The 25,479-nt window shown below is 39.5% G+C and overlaps 1 protein-coding gene across 17 annotated transcripts in view; it reads right to left on the bottom strand.

The window, feature by feature from the left end:
• Positions 1-25,479, bottom strand: part of DTNA (dystrobrevin alpha) — a 309,414-nt gene that overhangs the window by 235,292 nt on the left and 48,643 nt on the right. Inside the window, exon 1 of one of the 17 annotated variants that reach the window (XM_061598202.1) lies at positions 13,866-14,093. The exons of 13 other annotated variants lie outside the window; for them this stretch is intronic. In XM_061598202.1, coding sequence (XP_061454186.1) covers positions 13,866-13,882 — 17 coding nt within the window. In that variant the 5' untranslated portion in view covers positions 13,883-14,093. Of the gene's footprint in view, positions 1-13,530; positions 13,676-13,772; positions 13,824-13,865; positions 14,094-25,479 lie in introns of those variants that run through there. 3 more of the 17 variants (XM_061598228.1, XM_061598238.1, XM_061598220.1) reach the window with 3 other exon arrangements.

The following is a 25,479-nucleotide window of genomic DNA, read 5'->3' as shown; positions in this document are numbered from 1 at the left end:
CAATTATCTTGCACCATTTGAAATGTGACAGAACACAGTGAATAGGAAATAACATATTTCCAAGTGCTCTAGTTAGTGGAAAATAATGTTATTAAGGCTGAAATATCATGCACGCTTCCTTTGGAATAAGCCCCTTTATACACAGTAGGGCTTATTTCTGAGTAAACATGCACAGGATTGTCTTGTTATTTAAAATATGTCTATCATCATTCTTAGATATCATATCACAAACATACCTTGGATAATGGAACGGACCAAGGAATTTCAGAAGAAAATCACCCTATGCTTTATAGATTACAGCAAAGTATTTGATTGTGTAGATCATGAAAAACTATGGAATGCTTTAAAAGAAATGGGGGTGCCACGGCATTTGATTGTCCTCATGCGCAACCTATACTCTGGACAAGAGACTACTATAAGGACAGGATATGGAGAAACCGATTGGTTCCCCATTGGAAAGGGTGTATTTTATCACCCTATTTGTTTAATCTATATGCAGAACATATAATATGGAAAGCAGGATTGGACCAAGATGGAGGTGTGAAAATTGGAGAGAGAAATATCAATAATTTAAGATATGCAGACGATACCATACTATTAGCAGAAACTAGTAATGATTTGAAACGAATGCTGTTGAAAGTTAAAGAGGAGCAAGAAAAGAAAGTGGCTAGCATCTAAAACCGGAAATGTGAGAGGGAGAAACCAGGATGCTAGAAAAATATGTTTTATTCGTAATCCAAACCCGACGCGTTTCAGCCTTGTATATTTAGGCTTTCATCAGGGGAGTAAAGGCTGATATACAGTATCTTCCAATGAGCAAAACTGCTTTCATCAATACAAACGCCTCAGAAAAAAACGGGTTTGGATTACAAATAAAACATATTTTTCTAGCATTCTGGTTTCTCCCTTTCACATTTCCAAAAGTTAAAGAGGAAAGCACAAAAGCAGGACTACAGCTGGACGTCAAGAAGACTAAAATAACGACAACATTAGATTTATTTAACCAAAATGGAGACAATAGTCAAGGAATTAGAAGAAGGATAGGACTGCTGGTATAGCACAGTGGAGAGGAGAGCCTGGCTGAGAGTCCAGAGTCTGTGAGTTCAAATCCCCGCTCGTGTCTCCTGGGTGTCAAGGGCCAGCTAAAGATCACCCCCACAGTGAGTGGCTCAGGGGTTACATGCCCTGCTGCCTGTGCAACCATGGGCAAGCTGCATAGTCCCAAGGAGCCCAGTTGCCCCCCAGCTGGCAGTTGTGGACAAGGAAGGGGCTGGCTTGTGCAGCTGTGGCAAGCTGAGCAGGCCCTAGCCAGCTGGGGAGGACTAGCCTCAGAGGGAGGCAATGGTAACCCCCCTCTGAATACCACTTACCATGAAAACCCTATTCATAGGGTAGCCATTAGTCGGGATCGACTTGAAGGCAGTCCATTTTTCCAGGACTGGGGAGGGCAGATGTGACAGAAGGTCCTCAAATGGAAAGATGTATTACTGAACACTAAAGTCAGGATCATTCAGACCATGGTATTCCTGATCTTTATATATGGATGTGAAAGTTGGACAATGAAAAAAGCGGATACGAGAAAAATCAACTCATTTGAAATGTGGTGTTGGAGGAGAGCTTTGCAGATACCATGGACGGAAAAAAGACAAATAATTGGGTGTTAGAACAAATTAAACCAGAACTATCATTAGAAGCTAAAATGATGAAACTGAGGTATTATACTTTGGACACATCATGAAAATACATGATTCACTAGAAAAGACAATAACGCTGGGAAAAACAGAGGGGAGTAGGAAAAGAGGAAGATCAAACAAGAGATGGATTGATTCCATAAAGGAAGCCACAGACCTGAACTTACAAGATCTGAACAGGGTGGTTTATAACAGACGCTATTGGAGGGCACTGATTCATAGGGTCATCGTAAGTCGTGATCGACTTGAAGGCACATAACAACAACCACAACTATCATCCTTTGGCTGCAGCCTTTTGGGAGGCTTGAAGACTCAAATCCTGTCATTGAGGCAAGATTTGCAAAATCCAAACATCAGGTCAGAGCTTATCAGTTAAGGTTTATTCAAATGGGCCTCATTTAGAGAGAAGATAGAGACAACATGTGCTGGGGCAGAGAGTCTGTAGGACATTAAATAGGTTTATTAAGGCTGCTTTAAATCTTCAAACTTAAGCCAGGTAACTGTATCTCATGCAGAAAGAGAACCTTCCTCTAACCAGTCTGAAATAGGGGTGGGGTGGGGAATTAGAACTGTAATTTTTAGAATCGCTCATCTGCCTAGGAGAATTCACTTAAATATATGACCATTTAAAATATGGTTAACACTGATGGAGAACAAAATCACCTGTGTATCAAAATTAATGGAAACCATATACACAATTTCTTTTGTTCAGCATTCAATGTTAATCATACTTTAAATGGTCATATATTTAAGTGAATTCACCTTGGCAGATGAGCAGGTTCAGTAAGAAAAAAGATCAAGACCTTGTTAGAATTTCATCCCTTTTTAGTATTCCCTTCCCCTTAAGTTTTTTCAAACACACACCTTTTTGTATCGTATCAGAGCATTTGATGTATTCCTTTCCTCATTTTGCAAGGCTGAGATGGGACCCTCCTATGGTGAGTGACCTGGGTGAGGCAGTCTGATCAATATGAATAGTAGACTAGTGTGAGACAATCATCCACATGAAAGAAACCCTCTTGTCCCTACATCCAAGCTGTGTGGCCACATGCTCAAACCTACTCTCCTTTTACATCCCAGGATTCATCCAAGACGCTCTGCAACTCAGGGAATACGCTGGCACAGTTGGAAGGCAATGCTAAATAGCATGTGCTGCTCCGTCACTTTACAAATACAAGCAAGTGACAACTCTGAGCCAGTTGGCACCAGAGATGGCAGCACCATCATTTTGGCCACTGTTCCTGCAAGCAAAAGCCACAGCAGAATTTTCTAAATTTATTGTTTTGCACAAAAGGAAAACAACAACCTGGATTTATTTGCCAAAGGTTCTCTTCCCGAGCCACTTAGAAACCTTGCATGGCACAAAGGAATCCACTGGGGCTGCCCTGCATGCCTGATTTACATCTGTAATATGCCCATATGGAGGGAACTTAATTAACCTCTTACAAGCACTGACCTGGATCTATGCAGCTGCCACACTACACTGCCTATCATCCCTAACACAACAACCAACTCAGTTCAGCAGAGGTGTCTAATACCTGCAACACACATGTAGAAAAGAGTCCTGATAGGGGCTGGAAATGCTTGGGGCTTGAACAGGCTTAGAATGAATCCATTCAGCAACTGTACAATGCTAATTAATATTTGGGATTTTGAAACATAAGTTAGACATGCTTTGAAGCATAAAACAGTCATTTAATAGGCACTGCCACAGGCATTGTCTATCCATTGTACAGACCCTATGCTGGCAGCCGCATTCAGGAGAACCAAAGGGCATTGTTACTGTTCCTAGAAGGTTTTTCTTTCACTCAAGACTTTCACTCCATGTCATTTAGTTACATTAGGTAGGAATAACATAAGAACAAAAAATCTGTGTGGTTTAAGAACGTACCTATAGCCCATAGATATTTGTATCAAACTTTAAAAAGCAGGGAAATTGGGCAGCTATAGTGAATGCACCAAGGGAGCAGGAGACCTGACCTCCTCTCTGAGATATTGGACTGCCCTACACATCTGTAAAAATGCAAACTCAATTTGGGTACTTTTTCTGTTATTTGGGCTGATTGCAGGCATTGCCACCACTCAGCATATGCTCAGAGGTATACGGTACCAAATTCTTCCAAGCTATGCAGGAAGTAGATTGGACTGTGAAAGACCTACCCAAATTGTGTTTGCATTTTTACAAATTTGTAGGGCAGTACAATATCAGAGAGGAGGTCAGGTCTCCTGCTCCCCTGATGCATTCACTATAGCTGCCCAATATCCCTGCTTTTAAAAGTTTGATACACATATCTGCTGGCTATAGGTACCCTCTTAAACCACAAGTGTTTGTTTGCCTATTAGTGAAATTCTCTACATTTCAATCCAGGAGGTAAGAAATGGGATCCTGTGCAAGTCTGCTGAGAATGGATTGATCATTTGCATGCTTATTGAGTTCAGTGGGATTTACTCCTGTACAATCATGCTTATGATAGGTAAAACTGACCTGGGGGAGGGGGAGGGAGGGGAAGAAATTGGGTGAGTGGGCACTGGGCAGAGGGAAAGCCCCTTTCCATTCCAAACACAAAACATTATGAATAGTATCATTATTTTTTGGGCTTTCCCCCACCTTTTTATTCTACAGCAGACACATGTAGTCTCCTGACCAAAAACCAAAGCTGTCCCTGGCCACATCCACACCAGACATTTATTCCATTTAAACAGTCATGGCTTCCTCCAAGGAATCCTGGGAAGTGTAGTTAGTGAATGGTACTGAGAGTTGCTAGGAGATGCCCTGTTCCCCTCACAGAGCGACAATCCCCAGAATTCTCTGGGATGAGGGGCTGACTGTTAAACCACTCTGGCTCCTGGAGCTCTCTCAGGGGAAGGGGTGTCTCCTAACAACTCCCAGCACCCTTCACAAACTACACTTCCCAGGTTTCTTTGGGGGAAGCCATGACTGGCTAACATGGAATAAATATCTGGTATGGATATGGCCTCCTATTAGCCAAGCTAAACAGCTGTTAGTCTGGCTTTTAGAACACTTACAGTTGGTTCTTACTGACCATGCCTGTACTAACATAGACTCCAATGTTATTTTTCTTAAATTAATTAAAAATCAGCCTTTTTAACTTTTAAACTGCAGAAGATGAAGGTCAGAGTATGGGGCAAGGTTTGTAATAGGGTTACAGGTACTCTGTAAACATGGCTGATTTTTAATTAATTTCAACAAATTATGAGGCCACTCACAGAAAACAGTCCAACACAGCTCTAGATTATTTTTCTCATGTTTTAGACTTTGAACTCTCTATTCTCTCTGAGTGTTTTGCGTATTGCTATGAAAACTTAGAGGGTTGTTAAGCAAGCATTTCTGAGTTCAGGACTGTAAGTTTTGTAAGATTCTGTTTTGAAATAAGCTTATGGGAAGCAGCAGAATAGCATGAGGGGTATTTTCAATTTAACATGGCAGAATGTGAAAAATCCATGCTGGCTATGGTATTCAGCCATCTTGTGACTGTATAATAAAATGCAACTGCTGCATCATCTCCAGGTAAAAGGATCTCAGGTTGCAGCGCTATGAAAAATCCCATTCCTGAGATCTTGGAGAGTCACTGCCAGTCAGAGTAGGCAATACTGGGTCAGATGGATCAATGGACTTCATAGGGAGTGGGCTAAGTGTTGTCAGCTTTCATAGATGCAGTGTTGTGTGAAAACTGCAGGCTAACTGCATTCTGAATTGTGTATTAGTCCAGGAACCCTGGAACGGGTCAGTTTGCTTAAAAATGCAGATTTTACAAAATCCTCCAGCATCGCTAGTGATTACTCATCTCTGACTCTGGCATCATCATATCAACCTTCATTCAGCCCAACTTGCATTCTTGTGTTCCATCAGAAAACATAGGAAGTTCTCATTGAACTCTGACATATTTTGGCCACAGGGTGTGAGCAATGTAATCCCTGAATTGTGGGACCACACTGTGAAAAAAGAAAGAATGCCTAAATACGCTACTGGAGCAGCAGTAGCATATCAGGATAACTAAAAAGAATGCAAAAAACCACTGATGGACAGTGGTGGTTACAGCACTTGAAAGTCCACTTTTCATATAAAAAAATCAGACCATATAAAAATTAACTGCAGCACTATGTTTGTTAAGTATGTGTGCCTTTATCCTCTTCCATACTTCACACAGTGTAAGTATCCACATCAAAGTGCTTACCACTGACTTGCTTAAACTAGCAATACCTTAGACATTAGACAAAATGGGGTCACTTCCTAGAATAAAGAATAATTATGTTTTCCATTGTGTGCCCATACTTCCTTCTAGAACTGTTAGAAAAATCAATCTCCTTGTGTGCAGTTGCATTACAATTGGTGAATAAATCCATTTTGTTGCAGTGGGGAAGGACACTTTTTCTTCAGTATTTTTAATAGGCAAATACAAATGAATGTAGGAGGGTCCCTCCCCCCCCCCGGCATTCTCTTCCCAGTAACAGTAACTTCAAATCATCTGATTTAATTATTCTTCCCATATCAATGGTAATGAAATTATATAGTCATTAACAGCTGATACTCTGGTAGTTCCTAGCTGAATCCTCTGACCTCAAGCCAGTGTGAGGCCCATGCAGAATATATGGTTGCACAGCTAGAAATGCAATAGAAAAATCTGCAAAAACATTATAATAAATGTCTAATTATAATCCGCTTTAGCAATTAGCCATACAACTCAGTATATCTGAGCTGAACTTTGAATGCACATCACAATATAAAAATAAAATATGATAAAAATTAACCAACAGGAATGGATGTCAGGAACACAGAGAAAATGACATTTCCAAGTGCCCCAGGCACCTGTGGCTGTATCAGTACCAGGTGCTGGATGGGAAGGAGACATCCCTCCCTACTTCTTTCCTTCAGTCAGAGCAACAGAAAAGTAAGCAGACATGTGGAAAAGAGGAGGGAGAGGCTCATAAGAGAAGTTCAGTTCTTCCCTGCCTCAGATTAAAATGTTGAGCCAGAAAAGAATTCAGGAGAGTGGAATGCTCATCTTGTATTTGATGTTTCTGAAGTTCATATTCCGAATCAAGGAATACAGATGTTAGAAAACACTGCTGATCAGGACAATGAAATCCATATGATGTGTTCCCTCAAAAAGGAACAGTAGCTGTTTCTTTCTGAGTACTTCATGAATTAATTAGGCCCAAACTAATGAAGAATTGAACACATTTTTCTTTTTACCCATGACAATGCATTGTGATGAATATCTGATACATATACAGAGTATGCATCATGATGCATGCCCCAACAATAAGTCAATAATGCATTGTGTTCAACCTTATAAATGATCACATCAACATCAGACAGTATACACAATATATTAACAGAGGGACTCAAAGCTGGCACCTACTGATTAATCTTACTCATGGACTTTATTCAAACCACTTGCTTGGGAGAGCTGACAAAGCATATTCAAACAGTTCCTTTGCATTCAATGTTCACAGGTACAAAATGCAACTGGAAGTGCAGATATGTCAATGTGGATAGTTTGGGGATTTGAGTGAAGTGGATAAACAGGATGCACTGGATACAGAATTTTCAGAAACAGGACTTTTATATACAGGGCTATAAAAGTAAGTGCTGAACAATGTCCACAATTATATTGACTCCAATCTCAAGTTATATAAATTAATTCAGCTTTGTAATTGTACAGTAATAAAGTTTCTGACACAACAGGTAAGGATTCTTCATCAGTTCAGGAATTTTCTCTAGGAACTGAACTATATTCAGATAAGAAAGCTATTGTCATAAATATATGCCCAAACATTCCATAATTCCTCTCAGAGTGAAGCTTTATGTTGTGTGGAATTTAGATCTGGAGTTTCAATCTTTAAAATGTGAAACTCTTCCTGAATATAGACCACAAAAGAACTCTTGTTTTGTATTACCACAGTGGGTTGAGTGTGTGTCAGCAAAGTTGTCTGAGTGCTGACTTGTGGCAGAAGTCAAACTTTGCCAGCTTTAATAAAGGCATTACCAAGACCATGACAAAACTAAGCAGGTTTGTGCTAACATGTTCTTTTCCATCAATTGACGTTTGCAAACAATGAAAAAAAATGCTTTCCAAGGAAAATAAACATTCCCTTCTTTTTCTTTCTGGTATACTCTGATCACAAAGCTTAACATTATCTACAGTGCAGTACAATAGAAAAGGGCAGAATTAATGACCTGTGAAATAGGTACAGTCAGTGCTGGTTAATCTGAGCCTGGTTTAGCCTAAAGCTTTGATTATTATTATTATTATTATCTAAAATTTATTAGACACCTATCTGGCAGGTAAAATCCTGTCACTCTAGGCGACGTACAGCAAAAATATAATACAGATACATGTCAAAACACAAAATACAAAACAGTCAATTAAATCAAATTAAAAATCAAAGGAAACAAAAGACCAATCCACACCTTTAACTACACAGTTCTGACAATTTTCTCCCCCCTCCTTCCTCTATTTTGTGGTATCCATAGCAGTTTCTTAGATTTCCAAATGTGCTCCTGGCCCAAAAAATGTTGGGGACCCCTGTCCTAGAGAGAAGAAGCATTCTACTAAAAAAGAGGTCTGCCTACTTCACATCACAAGAGCTCACCCAAAGATACCCACTCGTAGTGAATAAAGGTTTGTTAGGGGTACGCTGCTGACACAGAGATATAAAATACATATCTTAATAATACATTAACCTAAAGCACACAATTTCTCCTTCTTGCATTTGCTAGTGTTTCTTAGAATGGCGTAATAAATGAACACAGGATTTGACAAGTCCAAATAGAAATGGTTAGTTTTGCCACAATGAAATGGTTGCACACCCAACAACAAGGCAGGACTTCACTAGGATCAAATAAAATCATCCTCAGTTTGGACATCTCCTCTGGGTTCACCAACACAACACAAGACTAACCTACATCTCCTTCAACCTGGAACTCTCAGCTTATGACCTCATTAAGGCAGTCTTACCCACCACCACCACAACCACCAATCTCGCTTCTGGATTCAGAGAATTCAGCCTAGGTCAAAACAATCACAAACTATTCACAAGGCCATTGCAGGCGAGGAGAACAAGCTTAAAATAGTCGACCCATTAAGAGACAGGAAAATGATCAACCAAAACCATTGCCTACCAAGATGTCTTCTCAAATCCAGCACCAAAAAGCCAGAAGGCAAAGTGGATAAGGAAAAGAAAAACCGCACACAAAATTGATGCCACTCGGCTCAGACCAGGAAGGATATGGACTACAGACCAGTTTGAGACACCAGCTGCGCGGGCGGGTCATCTGGTGGAGACAGAAGAAGACGCTGGAGGCCAGTGCAGGGTAAGGGACCTGGTTCTCCCCCTCGTGGGCTGGATCCCGGGTGGATGATCCTGCTGAGGCCAGACTGTCCTGGATGGATTTACAAGCGCTGAGTGCATCCTCGTCTTTTTCCTCCCCAGGCTGAGGCCCCTGGCTGGTGGCTGTGCCGGAGGCTATAGGTACCTGCACCTCGTCGCTCGTCAGTGGCTGGAAGGGTTCTCTTCTCTCGCCATCAGTCATGGCGAGAGATATCATAGAGGCCGGTCTAACAACTGCTAAACGCTCTTCAGTATGAGGGAAGCAAAATATATTAAAAGAGTATTTTTCTTTTAAAAACAGTCAGTGAATACATTTTTTTCTTGCTTACCCAGTGTATCATTTACCTAAGGAATGCACAATTCCTGCAGAAATGCTGCTAAAGCTTTCTTCACATGTTATATTAATGGAAGAATCGTGAATGGAAGACTAATTCCTGGTTTCTGTGTAGTATGCACCCACTGCACTCCTAGCACTTTATAGAAAAGCTTGCATTTTAAGACACTGATCATTTTACATAATTTACAGTTATCCTAGGGAGGGATAGTTCAGTGCTTTGCTTGAGATCCTCTGTCAGTCAGGACAACAGACAATGAGTTAGATGGGACAGTAATCTGGTCCACTATAAAGCACTGTCGTATTCCAAACAAGTAGACATAGAATGCACAAAGTGAAATCCAATGTGAACAAGACTTAGATAGTACATCATACACAGTGTGTACATTAAAAGGTATAGCAAGACTGTTCTGCAGATGACTTTCTCTATTCCTCAGCCACAAACCTTTAGTGTACAGTAAGGCATGTTAGGGGCAGCTGTGATCTTAAGACTGTCTAGTCCAGTGGTTTTCAAACTTTCTGTCTTCAGGGTATTCTCTCTACATCATATTGCATATGAAGGAATCCCTCCACATTGCAGAGGATTCTGGGATGAGTTCTACAATTCATATTCATAACAAGCTAGACTTCACTGCTACCAGTATGAACTGAGAGTGTACTCTAGAACAATCCAATTCAAATGTTTTTCAGCAAAAGATCAGTTATAGTTGGTAATATATCTGCAGGAAAACTCTGTCAGACATTACTGATCTTCACATTTAAGAACTTCCAACAAGCCTCCTCGGAATTTATGGGTTCCCTGGTACACAGTTTGAAAAAAACACACCTTCCCACCAATGTCTCTGATCTGTAGTAATGGATGAGAGTTCCATAGAACTGAAAGAGTAATGAGCGACACATATTAATATTCATGTTGCTGTCTTGGAAAGCGCTTGTATTTAAACTGAGAAGCTTGAACAATTCATTCACATTTTTATTTGTTTTTGCCAAACAATTCAGTATTATGGATGTGCAACCAGAAGCTTTGTCATAGGAAGATTTTTAGAGAAAGATTAGTGATTTTGGTACTGAATGCTGCCTGCTCATTTGCTAAATGTATTTTATGAAATGTAGTGTTATTATCCCGGTTTTATAGATGAGGAAAACAGGCACACTTGCTCCAGTGACTTTACCAAGGTTATAGAAATGCAGTGGCAGATTTCTCATCCAACAGAACAAGCTTATTCATATCTGTGCAAAAGACTCACTCAGTGGGGGCTTAGTCCCACATAAGTAGATATACAATTGCAAACTAAATTGCCTAGCCAAGATAAGGTGCATGTGATCAGAAATTAAAAAGAGCGTACAAGTTCTGACTTTACTGAACATCTCTGTTAATGTGCTCCATTTTGACCAATGCATATCAGAACCTATTTTTTTTACTTTCCACAACAGCCAGTTGCAATACTTGGAAAAAATGCCAGTGTAAAATGTTTTTGTTAGTAAAATGAATATATCTGATGGACTTAAGTCTACAAAAGTGTATGCCATTAGAAATGTATTCTTCTTTAAGGTGTCACAAGACTCTTTGTTCCTTTTCTCATGTGTATCTCAATTTTAACACTTTCCTAAAATCCCTGGTATCATAAATGCAAACATTTTGTCCACCAACATAAGATTTTGAAAGGCTTCATTGGATTGTTGACCCTGAAAATTGCTCCAAGGACTGACAAACACAAATTTCCTAGTCATCTTACTTGATAAGGTAATGTTATAAATCTGACTCATTACTTTTAACCATTCTACATAAAGTAACTGTCCTTTAAGATAACAGGGAACCACAAAGAGGAAACTTTGCAGTGATGGAATATTCTGACAATATACAGGAGGACAATATACTTTCTAAACATTATCAGATATTACCCGTAACTTGCTAATATGTGTTCCCAGTACTTCACTGGTAGGAGATGATTCCCCCCCCCAAAAAAGTTTTTATACAACTTTCCAAACAAATTTCAAAGCGGTGTTGAGTCTCCATCTTGCCCAGGTATCATGCCTACTAACATGAAACCTAATGTGAATATGGACTGGTTTTGGTTAGTCAGTAATGAGAGGAAAGCAATCTTTGTATGCTCAAAGTCACTTATGACTTGGCATGTGCTTGGGCTAAATTAGACGGCAATTAATCCCTGCAAGCATGCTGTATTTCCATCTCCTGGTGAGAAGTCAACATAAGACCATCTCTGGAATCTGTTCTATGCCACATCTATGGAATTGTGGACTTGCAGGCAACCAAGAGTTTTGTCTTGGGGTGACGTTCCACTGGGTATGGGTACATTAAAAATATTTACCACCTTGAGGCTCAAGAATTGGAAAAAATATAATGGCACAATCCATCTAAAAACTACATACACACATACACTTTGAAGTTCCACTAGCTTCCATTAGAGTTAAGCATGTGCTTAGCTTTTCCTACTGAAATCAATGTACAATCCTGAGCACATTACTCAGTAGGAAGTCCCTTTCACTAAGTGGGGATTACTCCCAGGTCAGTGTGCAAAGGATTGCAGAGTACAAGGAATCCATTTTTAAAAGATGAATGTGAAAACTCTCATGTAGCTTTTAGCAACTAGAAAAGTACAGTTTCTAGCTCATAAAAGGTAGATGAGAGTTTTTATATTTAACTTTTCAAGTATAATTTGTTTATACCTAAAAACTAAAGTATAGTATTCAAAAGTGACCCTTCCAACCAACTCTCCAGCAACATCTAGATGCTAGAACCGCCTCAAAAATTTGGATCTGCCCCACTCACAAAGTGGCCTAGAGTTCTCCCTGGTTGGGGTTGTTTGTAGTCTGCTATGTGACTTCTGAAGCTATCATCCAATGAGATATACACATGGACACTAACATGTAAACAGATGCTGCCACTGGAATTTCCAGTATCAAAGTATACTATTGGCACCACTATATGATATGTGAGAAATCAGCAGTAACACAGGACTAAGGAGAACTCACTCCACTAGCTATAATCCAAATTGTTCTCCATTTTTTATTAACAGAACAAGTTATGAAGAAAATAATTTGTTATTGTTCATTATTTCTGCTTCCTTTCAATTGTGTTCCCTGTGGAACAGCATAGACTTCATACTTCAATTTTATTTTGCTGTTTATATCCTCCCCCCAAAAAGGTTCTGTTGAGCACTGGGACAAATGAAATTAGTTAACAAGAAAAAGGGTCAAACTGTCAGGTGCAGCAGCTTTTCTAGCAAAAGAAGGAAACTGATCCCAGTTGCAGCCAAGTGTTGTTATATACCTAAGGCAAAGATTCCCTTGTGGTTTTAAAGAACTCTCCAAAATAAAAACCAGAAGATCAGGAATTTTATATCACCAAGAAAACCACTTGGTCCTACTACACTGCTAGCACAAGAAGCTTTTCTTGAAAGAAAGAATTTCATAAAGGCAACAGTACAAATGGAAAGTAGGAAATATATTTTACACACTCTAGTAAAAGTTGCAAGCTGTAAATTACTAAATACAAGACTTGACATTTTATAAATTCTAATAAAGCAACCCACAGCCTGTATGAAATCCTCAGAATAAATTTCTTTTTTGGCAAGGAAGCAAGTACGGCCAAGCTCTTTCTTACTCACCTATGTTAAAAAAAAATCTCTTAAGTATTATCATAAAATTCCTCTTCCCAGAGCAGAGGATATAAACCTGCCATTAGTCTCATGCAAAAGTCCCATTGTTTTTAATGTCATATATGAATGACCGAGCATAGGATTACAGATGAAATGAAGATCAGAAAACTTTGCAAAAACTAAGAAGACACATCGGATAAAAAGCACTTGCCTATTTTTTTTTATTAAGCCAAAGGTCAAGTACATTCTGTACCTTCTTAACAGCCCCATTTTAGATCAATATTACTTGTGCATATTTTCAGATGGGGCATAAACTTATGCAGTACAGGACAAAACAGCAAACAACAAAAGCCCATTGCTAAGTAAGAGAACAAATAGAGAAAAAAACAAAGCAAGTTTCACAGAAATAAAAATCTGTTTTCTGTTGCAGACTGACACAGAAAAAGAGGCAAGACCAGAATGGAAACACTATGCTGCAACTATAATGGCCTGCTACTAAACCATAAAATACAATTAAAAAAACACACACCAGCTTTGTTGCTGCAGAATTTCTTCTCACTACTCACTTAAATTCTACAAGTGAAATAGATCCAGCATATTGATAGGGAAAAATAAATCTGGCAGGAATGAAACACCACTTTTAAATCACTGTGTAGGGATCTTGACACAAAAAGAGATCTGAAACATGCCACAGCAAGCAAAGTTGTATAATGCCAGCTCATGGAGGCGTGCATTCCAAGCCACTCGTAAAGGGCAAACAAGCAGCCTTACCTACAAGCGTGCCTCCATATAACACTGAGATCAGAGGGAAGTGAGCATGTACAGTAAAAGCAACAAGGACGTCAAATCAAGCGTGCTACTTACCCTGCAGTATGCACCATGATCTTCTCACACCCCCTAACAATTCCAGTAGACTAAGAGTCCTTTTATTGGCTGAAGAAAATACTAAAAAAGTCCCGGAGGAGGCGGCAAAAAGAAAAACTCCCGATCCAGAAATCTATGAGAGACTGAATTTAAACCCCCAGTAACCAAGATGCTGTGTACTCTGTGCTATCTTTAACTTGAAAATGATTTGGTTTCACATTCCACTGAAGTCCTGCTGGCAGATGTATTTGTACCAATCACAAGCACGCAGATATACTCCCTTTCTCTCCTCTCCCCCACCCCTTGTCACTCCACCCCCCTCATTTCCCTCCTCTGGAGAGTCTCATACAGCTGCTTGTTTGTTTGTTTTTACCTGTCCCTGCAAGATGAAAGGATAGGCTTTCACTAATCCTTGCTACTTGGGCAGAGATGGAAATCAAAGTTCTCTTTCTATCATATCTCCCATTCAGACATCCACAAAGTTTTGCAGCCAGGAATAAACTAGCTTCCAAACTTGGCTACCCAGGAAAGGAATGTTCTGCAAATGACATTCCTCAGAGCCTGCAGCAACAGGGCACAGAAGCTATTCTGCCTCTGAACAGCATTCATAATTCTGTAGGTTTACATCATAGAGTACATGTAGATTTCTAGACCTGAATGAAAAGAACAACATCTACTGAATTCCACAACTGAATAATTGCACTGGCAAGATAATATTCACATCTTGATCCCCAGCATGTTTATCCATGAATAAATCCCACATGTTTCAAGTAAACATTTCTGGGAAGGTGTGCTTAGGATTCCAGTTTTAATAATGTTAAAATTTGCCATTTGAAATCAGACTGTTGGGTAGTCAATGTGGTACCCTCCAGGTTTTTGGACTACAACTCCCATCATCCTCCACCACTGGCCATGCTAGGTGTGGCTGATGGGAGTTGGAGTCCAAAAAATCAGGACAGTGCCACAATGGCTACCTAAACCAGCATTTTGTGTCCAGTTGTGACCAACCAAATTTCACTGGGAGGAAGCTCAGAAGCAGATACTCCCTGTAATTTGCCCACCAACATTATCAGAGTTATATTGTTTCAATTTTAGTGGTGCTGTCACCCAGTTATAGAAAACTTCGCTGATTAATGGCAACAGTTTTAACTAAGTAATTGACAGTCACCTGCAAATTTATGCAGATTTTAAAGGAATAGTTCTGAAGAACCATGTGTTGCTTTTTATTTGATGCATACTCATGTCATAGCAGGCACCATAAAAAGGCATTCAATTTGCATGAAAGAGAGAGTGGGGAATGGCCCTTTTAAAATGGTACGTGCAATTTTGGTAAGCACTCATATTAAAAATAGTTCATTTTTTTAAAAAACAACAACACATTTCTGATTAAGAACAAAAAATAGCCCTGCTGGATCAGACCAAAGGACCATCTAGTAAAGCATTCTATTCTCATAAAAGCCAACCATAAGTCTATGGCAAGCCCACAAGCCAAACATGAGTGTGAAGTTAGGATTGTTTGCCCCAATGTAAAACACTTTACACTTGCTTATATTGAATCACATCTGCCATTTTAATGCCCATTCACCCAGTTTCGAGAGACCCTTTTGGAGCTCTTCACAATCCCTTTGTTGTTTTAACATTCTGAACAATTTGGTGATTAACTTGGACCACATTTTTAATCAGCCAGAAATGTTTTGATTTAATTAATCTAACCAGTTAAAATGACTGTATATAACAGTTCTAATTTTTAACTTTTTAAATAATTAAAATAGCCATTGATAGATCTGTCCATCATGAATTTGTCCAATTCCTCTTGAAGCCATCAAAGTCATTTTTCAGAACACCACAGAACTCACCTTTGGGCAAGTAACACAGCTGAAAGAGCTTAGGTTTTATAGTTATCTGATCTTCTCCTACAACTGAAAAAGATATTAATGGGATTTAGAAAACAGGCTGGTGCAGGAACATCAGGGAAAGATGCCAAGGATTTCCAGGAAAGAGGTAGCTGAAATCTGAGACTACTGCCAGATCTAAAATTAGTTAATGGCTGAGTCTATCTCAAACCTACAACCACTGATTAAATCACAATACAGAATGGGATCACAGACAAGCACTGTCTAAGGAGGTTTCTCAATGCTGCCAGATCAATACAGGAAGAAAGAGGCAAAGTAGGAGGCAGGATCTAATTCTCAAAGCAGCTGATCCACTGACATCTCCAATTCTGATAGGGAATCCAATCTTGAAGTTAACAACAGTTCTGCTTGCCTGCTTCAAGATCTATATCAATGGAGGCCGGACATAGAAACAACAAGAGATTGTCTTGCTAGATATCAGAATACCTAGGAAAATGTCTTCGTTATCTTATCTGCTTAGAGTACAAACTGCACCAAATATTTGAAGATTTGCTAGATGAAACATTTGTAAAATGTTAATTTTACCCATTTGCGCACAGACACCTTTATGTAAGTATCAAAGAAAGTGACTCTGGTTTATGCAGACTTAAAAAACAATAAACCTCAGAATACCACACACAAATACATAGAAAGAGCAATCCAAACCCACCCTGAGCTGGGCTGGGGTAAGTGAATGTTGAATTGGGAGGAGGAACACCTCTGCCCAATTCAACACCCACTTACCCCAGCCCAGCTTAAGGTGGGTTTGGATTGCTCTGTCAGTGATGGCCTCTCACTGGTCTCCACTAAAATCACAGAAGTGTCACTCTGCCAGTGCAGAACACACTCTCTCTCTCTCCCTCTCTCTCCCTCTCTCTCCCTCCCTCTCCCTCTCCCTCCCTCCCTCTCTCTCCCTCCCTCTCTCTCCCTCCCTCTCTCTCTCTCTCTCTCTCTCTCTCTCACACACACACACACACGGGACGTGCTAGAATTCTACCCAATTTGGATTAGGTACTGAATTTTCCATTAATTTATTTATTTATTTGCTATCATTGCAGATCTGATTTTTATGTAGTGATTTTCCACGGCTATTTTTGGAAACAGACTTTAAAAAAATAATAATCTACATCTAAAATATTGATATTAATATTGATATTATTGCCACCCTGGGCTCCTACTGGGAGAAAGGGCAGGATATAAATCTAATATATCTCCTATACCATGCTGGTTTTGGTGTTGAGGACACAGCTGCAGGATAGGAAAAGATCAAATGGGCAGAACGTGGAACTGCCCTCGGTGCTAACCTGTCAGTCTGCATTTGGCCCGATGCCCCACCACAAGCCTAACAGGCCTTGATCCAAAGTGCTGCAAAACTAGTCCCACATGCCGACGGCAAGGGATGTTGTGTTTCTCAAGTTTTTTTTAAAATTGATTATATATATTATGTTTGATGTACACCGCCCAGAGAGCCTCGCTGTGGGCGGTATAAAAATTGAATTAAATAAATAAATAAATAATAAATAAATAAATAAATATTTTTATCGATACCTTTTAATGTATCGATATTTCCTTTAAAAATATCAATAAGAATATCAATATTTTTTTCTGAGAGGGAAAAAACAGATTGGTAAAAGCAGCAGCTTGCAGACAAAAAAATGAACTTGAATCAATACCAGCCTGTTAGGGCAAGATAATGGTTTCAAACTGGCACCACACAATGGATCTCATCACTAATACACACACACACACACACACACACACACACACACACACACGTACGTTGCTGTTGTTTTTCTTCTAACTGTTATAGCCTATTAACAGTTTAAAAATATAGCAGCAGAATGGCAGGGAGAAAAGTGTTAATTATGTGTTTGAAGAAATACACATTTTGTCTAAAGGGGAGGGGAGTAAGACCAATTTTAGCATCTAAAATTACCTAGCTACACTCCTGCAGCTCACCCAGAGTCTACCCACTTGATGCCTCTGCAGGTCAGCTGGTGTGGGAATGTGAAACTCTTGAAGGGAGCTGATCACTTGATAACTCCTGTAGGTTCACAGTTACTGTGTCAAAGAACCTTGGGCTGCAATCTATGCATGCCTGGGAATAAACTCTACTGAACACAGTGGAACTAAAGCATGTGTAGGATCAGACTAGAAATATGTTACCATACTAACAATTGCTGTGAGGCCAGCCCAACCATCTAATCTTGCCTTTATAAATATCCATCTTACAGTTTTAATTTTGAACAGATCAAATGTATGTTCAAATATGGATTTTCTTACTACACACATTTCAATATGTGAATGAAAATCAAGCACCAAGACCGAACATATATATTAACTATTGAGCAATTTCAGCTGAAGCCTGGAAAAATATCAATGTATAGCCACACCAATTTAAACAGAAGGGTAACATGGCAAAACATTTGTATTATACAGAGGCTCAAATCTTGCCAGATCTACAAAATAAAGCCTTTGTTGATGGTCGTCGTTAACATCATTTGAAAGTAGACCAGTACTACACACATGGATCGGCTACAAATGTATACAGGAAAAACTGTGTTCTGAATCAGCTTGGTTTCAGACAAGGCTAATGGCACTTGTTGCAGCTCTGCTGTTCATAAAAGGCTTTGAAACATTTTGAACACCCATGCTAGGGATTAAGTGGCTGAGTACTAAAAACTCCAGCTCACACTCAGTCCTTCATACTAACAAGGAAAACAGCTTAATATTTGCAACTGAATCCATAATGGAGACGAACCATACTTTATAAGTAACTAATAAATGTCACCAATATGTTGCTAATTCTACCTCTTCACAGAGTCCTTGTTATTCAACATTCTGGCTCCTCTGGCAAAAGCCTTTTCTCTTAACAAGGCCCAAAGAGAAACTAACGATGTAAAGATTTGTATTTTGTTACAAAAGGAAATGCTACTTTTCTGAACTAATAACTATTCTCTCTTATGTCAGGTCTCACTTCTGCAAATGTGTAAAACTTGCTCTTCTCTGTAAATGATCATGTGAGATAAGACTTGATAAACAACAATAACAAAGTATATCCTCTACTATTTCCCCTGGAAGTCTCATACATACTAAACTTGTAATTTAGAGACTGCCACAATTTATTTGTGTTCCATTCCCTGGAAGGGCTTGCTGTGATATACAATTATAAAGGTCTCAAGTAGAGGATAACAAGACCTTCTCTTCTTCTCTGTTCTACTATTTCTCCTTGTTGGTTGTCTTCCTAGACTGTAAACTGTAAACCTTCAGCAGGGAACCTGTCGTCATCATCATCATCATCATTTAGCACCTAGCATAATTTTAGGAATACTACTACTACTGATGATGATGATGATAATCCAGAAGAGATTTAACCACCAATCTTTGTTGCCTTCAGATTACTACATTTAAACTGTAATTCAGGATGTTACTGATCTGTGTTAAAACTGAACTGGAAAATGTAATTTTCAGTGAATTAAGACACAGAGAAAAATCTCCAACAATCACATATGAGGTAAACGGGTTGTATCCAACTAAGTTTTACTCAGAACAGACCCATTGAAACAAATGGACCTAAATTAGTCATGTTAATTAATTCCAATTAATCTTAAGACAACCCAGCCTCTGTTAGAGTTATTTGGGAATTAGCACTTTGTGTGATATGCAGGGACACATTAACTTATTTATTCCTGAACGTGTACCGTGTTTTTAAATCTGCCCTTATGGGAACTTACAAAATAAACTTTGCCATAAATCATAGCATAATTAAAACCAAAGGGCCATAGCTCAGTTTTAGAGCATCTGCCTTGTATGCAGAAGGTCCCAAGTTGAATTCTTGGCATCTCTGGGTAAGGCTGGGAGAGTCTCCTGCCGGAACCCCTGGAGATTCGCTGCCAGTCAGTGTGCACAATACTGAGCTGGATGGACCAATGGTCTGTCTCAGCATAAGGCAGCTTCCTATGTTCCTAGCCCTTACAAACACACACACAGTTGCACACACACAAATAAGCAAAGCTCAGATAATAGTCTGAAGGTACATGACAGAGTTCTACTGTAGGCCCTGCACATTACCTAGAATGGGAAGACCACTTGGGAATCATATGCCAGCTACACTGAGCTCCTCATAGAAAGAGTAGTGTTTAGTGTAACAAGAAGTGAAATCACAACAATCCACTTTTAAGTCACCCAAAGAGCACTAAGGGACTGACAAAACAGAAAGAGCTTTGCTAATTTGCTAAGTCCCATACAGCGCAAATTTCTGTAGGGAGAGGACATGCATCCATTAATCAAGACAGATAGAATAATATGTATCTCAACAGAACACATAACATTCCTAACTAAGGACTAATCTTCACTTTACTTTTTGTCCCAAGTATAACACTTATGTGCACCACTCCTTTTTCCAACCTTTGCTCCCAACTTTTTTTTTAAAAAAGGCATATGTCTAACTCTACATGTATACACCATTTATCTTGGTAGCTATATTTTGCACATAGGTATGTACACTTGAGTACAAAGAATGTTAGGACTGGCTCTAAGACACTGCTCCTCCCAGCAACATGGGGAGTGGGGGGGGATTGAAAAGAGTAGAAAGATCCCATCAGGCAAATTTGCTGCACATTTTCCCCTCTAACAACCCAGATCTAACCTTGATAGGACCATAGGAGCAAATCCATTTCTTAACCAACAGAGGACCATTTTGGTCCCTCAGGATTCTAAACCAGCAGCAAGGCTGTGATAGGCTGTTACTGATCTGAATTTTCCTTTATGAAGCTAAACCTTCAGCTCTAATAAGGAGGCAACACCTGTTGAATATCTCATTTGCATAATAAAATTGTACTATTGCCCGAGTCATGTGAATGATTCAAAGAAGTTGTGCATGCATGCAAAATCAGATTACATGGCACTAATTCTAATTCCTTAACAGGCTGAACACTCACATTTCCACCAAATGTTCATTTGATCTGTGTTCTTTCAATGAGCTCCAGCAAAATATTTGTACAACTGATTACAATTCATGAATTGAACAACATTATGACTTTAAGTGACAAACTGAACTCTGATTTCATGCCCACAACGCTAGTGGAGTACAGAATCCTCTTTCCGCGGAGGGCACATGCTAAATATCAATTTAGCGTGAAATACATATGTCAGGGTCAGGAGACCATTTTCAGCTTCAGGTCCATATTCTTGTTTGTACAATCTTCCAGAGGCCATGAGCTAGGCTGCTTTCACACATGGGGCTGATTGCATTAGTTTAACGGATTCAAAAGGTAGTGCTTCTGTCCCGATTTCTAAAATCCCTTTCACACTGCACTACCTGTTGCGTTAAGAAACAGCAGCTTTTTCAGCTGATATACCAGCATTTCACGCAACTGTCTTTCACATGGCTTATTTTTGTCCCTCACCCATGCGCACTGTTCCCCACTGTGTAGGAGGTCTAAGATCTCATCCTGTCACCACGCAAGCCCTCTCCTTTTAGGATCTGACTTTTTAAATTGTTTTAGTTGTATCAAGACTGGGGTTTATGTGGGAAATGCTGCTGCAATCTGCATCGATGCTGGAATACTGGTACAATGTTGTGACAAAAGGGCGGGAATGCACTGCATGCTGGGATGCCTGTCACATGAGCAGCTGCAGCTAGCAAAAAACTCCTGTGATCTTCCAGGTTCCCAGCCTTGCTAATGGATTATTTCTGGTATCATTTATCACAGAAATTTGCACTAAACTTCCACTACATTCCACTATAATTCTGGAGCTTGCGTCGTGTGAAAGATCAAATATAATGCACAAAAAATACCAGATAAGAAATTATCAGAATAACAGAATAAAGTGCAATGTGAAAGTAACCCTAGTGGTGACCGGAGCCAGAAGCAAAAGTGGGCAAACAAACAAATGTGCATTTTGCCTTTGTACAATAGGTTCATTTGTACACACACCTCTCTCTCTATCCTCTATCCAGGCAAGGAAGAAGTATTATCAGAGTTCCAAGGGCACATTCCAGCAAAATAAAAACAATAAAGGAGGTGAAAAGCAGGTCTAGTGAGGTGTGGGTGTGGATGGGTGTGGGGCCTGGAGAGAGACCTGAGGGCCAGATAAAGAGGCATAGATGGCCACATTTGGTCCCCAGGCCTGAGGTTTCCCATCCCTGATGTAATACTTTCATTAAAGAATGCAAAAGCTGTTAGGATTCCCCACTTATTCAATGGGATGGTTGAGATGCAACTGGAAACCATATTTTCACACTATGTGAGCAACTTGCTCACCATTTAAAAAACTTCATAATCCATTTGCTAAATACCTGACAAGGGATGTTACATGTTATATTCATTGAGTGTACAATCTGTGTTCCTATCTACACAAACGTGAGCTGTAGACTCATAGTTATTCATATAAAACATTCAACAACTATACAATATGTGTACAAATCAACAAGCATACAGTCTTTCACACAAACATTTGTACATGTGCACAGACAGCTTGTACCTGTGCTCAGTGTAATGTATGAACCAACCTATAGGCATGAAGTATTGTGGAGACAGAATATACATTGTAACTAACTCATGTTGACTCAATTCAGATGATCAAGAATGTACCTAGGGTGGCAACTTACGAATCACCAACAAAAAAAAGGAATGTATCACCCAAAAAGAGGCCAGCAGACAACACAGATTTGCATAAAATGTGCATTTGCTAATTTATGCGCATAGATGCAAACTTTGAAAAAAATACTAAAATTTAATTAGAAATCCAATGCAGCTCACCATAGTGGGAAAGACTGACCAGGTGACCTGTGTGCCTGCTGAGCTGCCCAGGTGCTAACCGTTGATGAGCAACTTCAAGACTCCTGCTTTCCTTAAGGTTATTTATCTTTAAGCCAAACCTGGATCAGCCATCCCTTTAAATAGAGGATTATTCTCTTTAAAGGAGGACACATAGCTACCCTAAATGAACCATGGCTTCCCTCTTCCAAACTTCCTGATGTATTGCACATCATCTCTTTATACTGAGTTGTTTATCAGGTAAATAAAGTTTATATGGATTGGATTAGATTTGCCTACAACAGGTGTGGGAAACCTTTGGCCCTCCTGATGCTGCTCAACTACAACTCACATCATCACTGGCCACTGCCATATTTGCTGGGGCTAATGGGTTTGTAGTTTAGCAACATCGAGAAGCCTCAGGAGGGGAGAGTGTTCTCGCACTCGGGTCCTGCTTGCAGGCTTCCCCCAGGCACCTGGTTGGCCACTGTGAGAACAGGATGCTGGACTAGATGGGCAACTGGCCTGATCCAGCAGGCTCTTCTTATGTTGTTAAGTCAAAGGTTCCCCACACCAGCCTATTGGAATTGCATGATCCACTGAGTGAGCTCCACCTCAAGGCATAGATTAACTTGGGGTCCCACAGTACATCAGATTCTTTGAATTAGTGGTCTCTCAACATGTGTTTTAAGTCAGCATTGAACAAATGAGCAATGGGGAAAAGAAGATTCCCCCACCCTGTTTGTTCCACCAGATCTAAGGAGAAGGGAACTAGTTATTCTTTGTTCAGCAACTACAGATTCATAAGAACTAGAGAACCAAATGAAAGAGGATAAAAACTAAGGATGTAACACTAGTATTTTTATATCTAATGATATGCCCCCCTTTTGCTGTTATGCTGGTGCTGGATGTGGAAGTTACCCACATGGCAACTGTATGCAGGCAGTGCAACTAAAAATCTTCTCCCTTTGTTTAGAAATCTTTGCTCTCTCTTTCTACAACAGGCAGCTTATTAAAGATAATGCTGTCATTTTAAGAGAAAGATGAATGTTATAATTAGCTGCTTTATTCTGGTTTTTTTAAATGTCCATGAAGCCATCCAAGCACAGTTGCTTACAGCAAAAGACTGACAAGTTATATAATGTAGTCAGTAAATACTTCACATTTCGTGGTTCACTGCAGACTTCAGAAGGAACAAAACCCATGATTCACAGTAATGCCACACTGGATTAAGAAGAAAATTTGAAATCCAACTGCACGCAAAAAGGGAAACAATGGCTTATAAAAGATGACTATCTCTGGTAATATTTAACGTGCTGTCAATAAACATTCCAGAGAATTACTGAAGGATTAAAAAATATAAAATCCATTTACTACCCCTAGCTAATGGCATGCAAAGTTTTCTTCTCCTTACAGAAGATGTTATATGTTAAAAGGGAAACAGTACAGGTCCAATTTTGGATTAGTTTCTTATTTGATAATACCGGTTTTGCAACAACTTGGTTACATTTTTTAAAAAAATCTAACATACCATAATTTCAGAGGATGTTTAAATGAACTCTATCCAAGATATATATTATACAAAGTGAACATGAGTTTGTCACACTTTTTATTTGTGTACCAAATAATAATCCTACAGTTGGGTTTTTTCATCTTTCTTTAAAGAAAATGTTAGCATTCTGGAACCATTTAACTCAAGCTGCAGCCTGCCACAGTTCTGGTCCATTCATTGTATACAGATACTCTCAGCTGCCTTTCTGATGATGACCTATTTTGTGTTGCCCTTTTGGCTGCAACCAAAACTAGTTTATGGTTGATGGAGAGAACTGGGAAAAGAATGAAAGATTTTGATTGTATCAATTATCCTTCCCCCTCCTTTTGAAAGGGGGAAGGATTGTGCACATAACTGGTTCACACTAGCTCATATTTCCTGAGGAACAGACCAGCTCCCATCCCATGTAGGATGAATGTGTGAACTGACTCTCTGTAGCTTTGCAATATGGGAATAGACAGATATGAGCCCAAGACATGTGATTAGTCAAAAATGCCTCAGGAAAAAGGACATGGCATCAGAGGAAGGGGAGTTGCTAGTGTGTGGCCCTCCAGAAGTCACTGAACTACAACTCCCATCATCCCTGACCAATGGCCATGCCATCTGTGGCTGATGGGACTTGTAATTCAGCAACATCTGGAGGGCCACACCAGTTGTGTAGACCAGGGGTCCCCAAACTGTGGTCTACAGACCACCATTGGTCTGTGACCTTCATTCAGGTGGTCTGCAGTATGTGGATTTGTGGTTGAAGATGAGAGCCAGCACATCCATCACATTAAATATTCATATTGGTTTTCAATTGTATTTTTATTGTTTCTTTTAATTTCTTATATTGTATTTTATTGTATTACAATCTGAATAATATGAAATTCAACTGCCCTGATATTTTATGATATGAAAATAGTTTTATAAATAAATAAATAAAACATATAAGAAATAAAACACGCAATAAAAAAGCAACTAAAATCATATAGGATCTAGCACAGCACATTACAATTGTTACAACAGGCAGAAAAATATTTAAGTGGCCTGCCAAGACCCTCAGCAATTTTCATGTGGTCTGGGCCTAAAAAAAGTTTGGGAACCACTCATGTAGACAATACTGAGCTAGATGGACCAATGATCTGATGTGGTATAATATAGCTTCCTGTGTTCTGAGGTGAACAGGTGCAGAGGTGTTTTTGCCTTGTGACATTTTGCCATAAAGAAAGTTGGGGTTTACCTATTAACTTTAATACCACTGGAAGCTGTACCTATGCCTGGAACATTACCTTTATTTGAAAGCTGCAAATCCTATGCATATTTACTCAGAAATAGGTCCCACTGTGTTCAGTAGGGCTTGCTGCAAGATAAATGTGCACAGGACTACAGCCACAAGCCTCTTTCATTGAATTGGTGTTCAAAGATTT

This window comes from Rhineura floridana, chromosome 1 (assembly GCF_030035675.1).
Source record: "Rhineura floridana isolate rRhiFlo1 chromosome 1, rRhiFlo1.hap2, whole genome shotgun sequence".
In the NCBI taxonomy this organism is placed as follows: domain Eukaryota; kingdom Metazoa; phylum Chordata; class Lepidosauria; order Squamata; family Rhineuridae; genus Rhineura; species Rhineura floridana.
The sequence above is the reverse complement of the archived record's forward strand: the minus strand, read 5'-3'. Positions and strand labels throughout refer to the sequence as shown.